Consider the following 3,285-nt stretch of genomic DNA (forward strand, 5'->3'; position numbering starts at 1 on the left):
TTTGGTCGTAGAACAATTTCTTATTCAAACGGTGCGTTTTATGCAAGAAAATGAGCATAAAATAATATGTGATTAACATGTTTGTGTCTGCTCTTATATAATAATAATAAAAAAACAACACATTTGTTGATTTATTTGAGTAAATACAAAAACAAGAATTAAAATTATCTAATATTTTGATTTATTTTTAAATTAATACAGTCAAAAATATTTTAAATTTTATCCAAAAATTTTTAAATTTTATGTGAATTTATTATTATATCTAATTAAAATAATTACAAATTTCTTTTTAATATATCCTCTTAATAAATATCGAAAACTCCTGGAATATTGCTTGGATATGAATTAGCCAATAGCAATGCTCTTTTTGTTTTTTTCCAAAATTTTTTAGTTGCAAAAACTCAAGGTAATATATAAATGATTTTACATGGATATTTCTGTAATACCAAGGCATTGATTATTGCCACCAACCGACTACCGGCAAAACCGTCGCATGCCGCAAAGGGATATTAGAACTTTACAATGACAAGCAAAGTAAAAAAACTGAAACAAAGGAAACGAATCAACAATCAACATTTCAAACATTACTCACTTTCATCAAGATCATTGCTGCTCTTATCCTTTACAGGTAAAACTTTGAATCATAAAGAATCTCTCCCTAACTCTTTTTTCTAATCTATTGTTCTTCGCCAGTTGAACCAAATCCTTATCTGGGTTTTCCAGATTTTTTTTGTGAGTTAGAATTCAATGATTTCATGTCGGTTATTAAGCAAAGTAGATTTTACACTTTTAGATATCGAATTTTCATTTAGATTTATTTTCTGGGAAATGATTCGTTAAATGGGTTCTCTTGATTTTTGCTGAAATCATTGCCTTGCTTATCAGATCGTGTGTTTTTTCTCCTCCTGTTTCGGTTTTGTTTGATTGTTTATATTTGATCTTTGAACGACAACACAGAAGCAATAGACATATATACATATATATATATATATTTGCATTACTGTATATGATGAGTTCTTATGAAACTTTGGAATGAAACGTTTGCCTTTGAGGTTGTTAAGAACATTTTAATTTTGGTTTGGCTCATCTTATTTCCGAGTAGCTCCATAAAATCTGAATCCAAGTATCTTAGGCTTTTTTATGTTTGGAATTAGATTTCTAGATTTTGTTTAATTAAGTGCATTCTGTACCTTGTTGTTTACTAATTGTTGGACTGAAGAATTTTCGTTTATATGCAAAAATTTAGGGAGATATATTTATTGCAACATTTGTGAAATTTCTGTGATCTGATACAGTGTAGACATTGCTATTTTCGTGTTTTTTAGAACTAAATTTTGATATTTTGTTTCCTGCATGAATTTTTAGGCTGTTTGTCGATGTGCCTCCTTTGAGGCAAATGTTACCTGGTTTGCAATGGATGAGTTACCAGAACAGTTAGTTTGGGAGATTTTACGCAGGGTTAGGGAAACTGGGGACCGAAACTCTGTTTCATTAGTGTGTAAACGCCTTTATGAACTGGATAAGGAACAGAGAATTTCTCTTCGAGTTGGTTGTGGATTAGATCCTGCGAATGAAGCTTTGGCTTCCCTCTGCAATAGGTTTCCCAACTTAAGAAAAGTAGAAATCACTTACTCTGGATGGATGTCCAAACTGGGCAAACAAATGGATGACCAAGGACTCTTGGTTCTTTCTGGCAACTGCCCTTCACTAAGTGATCTCACTTTAAGCTATTGCACATTCATCACTGATATGGGTCTTAGTTACTTGGCTTCTTGCTCCAAGCTTTCAGCCTTAAAGCTGAACTTTACCCCAAGAATTACTGGTTGCGGCATACTATCCCTTGTTGTAGGCTGCAGAAACCTCACAATTCTCCATCTTATTCGCTGCCTAAATGTTCACAGTTTTGAGTGGTTGGAATATCTTGGCAAGCTTCAAATAATTGAAGATCTATCTATTAAAAATTGTAGAGCAATTGGGGAGGGTGATTTAATAAAGCTAGGACCAAGTTGGAAAAAGTTAAAACGGTTGCAATTTGAGGTGGATGCTAATTACCGATATATGAAAGTTTATGACCGCTCTGTAGATCGATGGCAAAGGCAGTGGATCCCATGTGAAAATATGCAGGAGCTTAGCTTGGTAAATTGCATCATTAGCCCTGGACGAGGGCTGGCTTGTGTATTAGGGAAGTGCCTTAACTTGGAGAGGATTCACTTGGACATGTGCATTGGAGTAAGAGACTCTGATATTGTAAGCTTAGCAAAAAAATCTAGTAATCTTCGGTCTATATCCCTCCGAGTTCCTTCTGATGTCCCACTGCCTTTATTGATGAACAATCCACTGATATTAACTGACGAGAGTCTAAAAGCCATTGCTCAAAACTGTTTGATGCTTGAAACAGTGAGGATATCTTTCTCTGGTGGAGAGTTTCCTTCGTTTTCATCATTTACTTTAAATGGAATTCTTAGCGTGATAAAAAATTGCCCAGTTCGGGAACTTGCTCTTGACCTTGTCTGTTCCTTTAATGATGTCGGGATGGAAGCTCTATGCTCAGCTCAGCATCTAGAAACCTTGGAGCTTGTGAGATGCCAAGAAATTAGTGATGAGGGGTTGCAGCTTGTAAGCCAGTTTCCACATCTCTGTGTTTTGCGGCTGAGCAAATGTTTGGGGATTACAGATGATGGATTCAAAACTCTTGTTGGTACGTACAAACTGGACTTGTTGGCTGTTGAGGATTGTCCCCAAATTTCTAAAAGAGCTGTCCATGGAGCTGCTAGATCTATATCATTCCGGAAAGACTTGTCATGGATGTATTGAACTTTTTTTTGGCTTAAGGGCATAATTATCTGGTTTCTTGTGTTTGTGCAGTCTTCTGTATCCTTTCCAATTTCAATGAACATTTCTAGATGATGTTGCATCTGATTCTTGTGTTATCTTTACATGTAACTGTTGAAAATAACATTCTAATTTGTATATGCTAATACAGCTATAGTTATGTTTAATGCTATCCTTTGGTAAACATTCCGTGAAGAATTATTATGAAGCAAATGCTGGAACATAGCAGTATTTAAGGTGCTGATACATGACATCCAAAATAAGCAACAAATAATTGAGTGCATCTGGTTGGATATTCCCCCTTTAAATCCGACTTTGATGTCTGAAAACTGCTGATGGAACCCCATAGTGGAATGAAATCAGAAAAGAACCAGTATCATGTTGGTGCGTAGTGGCATTATAGGGTACGCGTCGAAATGAGAGGACTTGGGCTGCACGTAGGCTTTCATATTA

The 3,285-nt window shown here is 35.2% G+C and overlaps 1 protein-coding gene across 1 annotated transcript; it reads left to right on the forward strand.

Moving 5' to 3' along the window:
* Window positions 1–452: 452 nt before the first annotated feature.
* Window positions 453–3,004, forward strand: LOC111292908 (RNI-like superfamily protein). The gene is made up of 2 exons (XM_022885535.2): window positions 453–628; window positions 1,366–3,004. The coding sequence occupies exon 2, from the start codon at window positions 1,414–1,416 to the stop codon at window positions 2,812–2,814; it is 1,401 nt and encodes a 466-aa protein (XP_022741270.2). The 5' UTR covers window positions 453–628; window positions 1,366–1,413; the 3' UTR covers window positions 2,815–3,004.
* The last annotated feature ends 281 nt before the right edge of the window (window positions 3,005–3,285 follow it).

The sequence above is a fragment of the Durio zibethinus genome, chromosome 10 (assembly GCF_047325235.1).
Source record: "Durio zibethinus cultivar Kanyao isolate XHJ-2024 chromosome 10, ASM4732523v1, whole genome shotgun sequence".
NCBI classification, from domain to species: Eukaryota; Viridiplantae; Streptophyta; class Magnoliopsida; order Malvales; family Malvaceae; genus Durio; species Durio zibethinus.

Coding starts and splice junctions, on each gene's coding strand:
- LOC111292908 (XM_022885535.2), top strand. CDS start 1,414: ATGGATGAGTTACCAGAACAGTTAGTTTGGGAGATTTTACGCAGGGTT.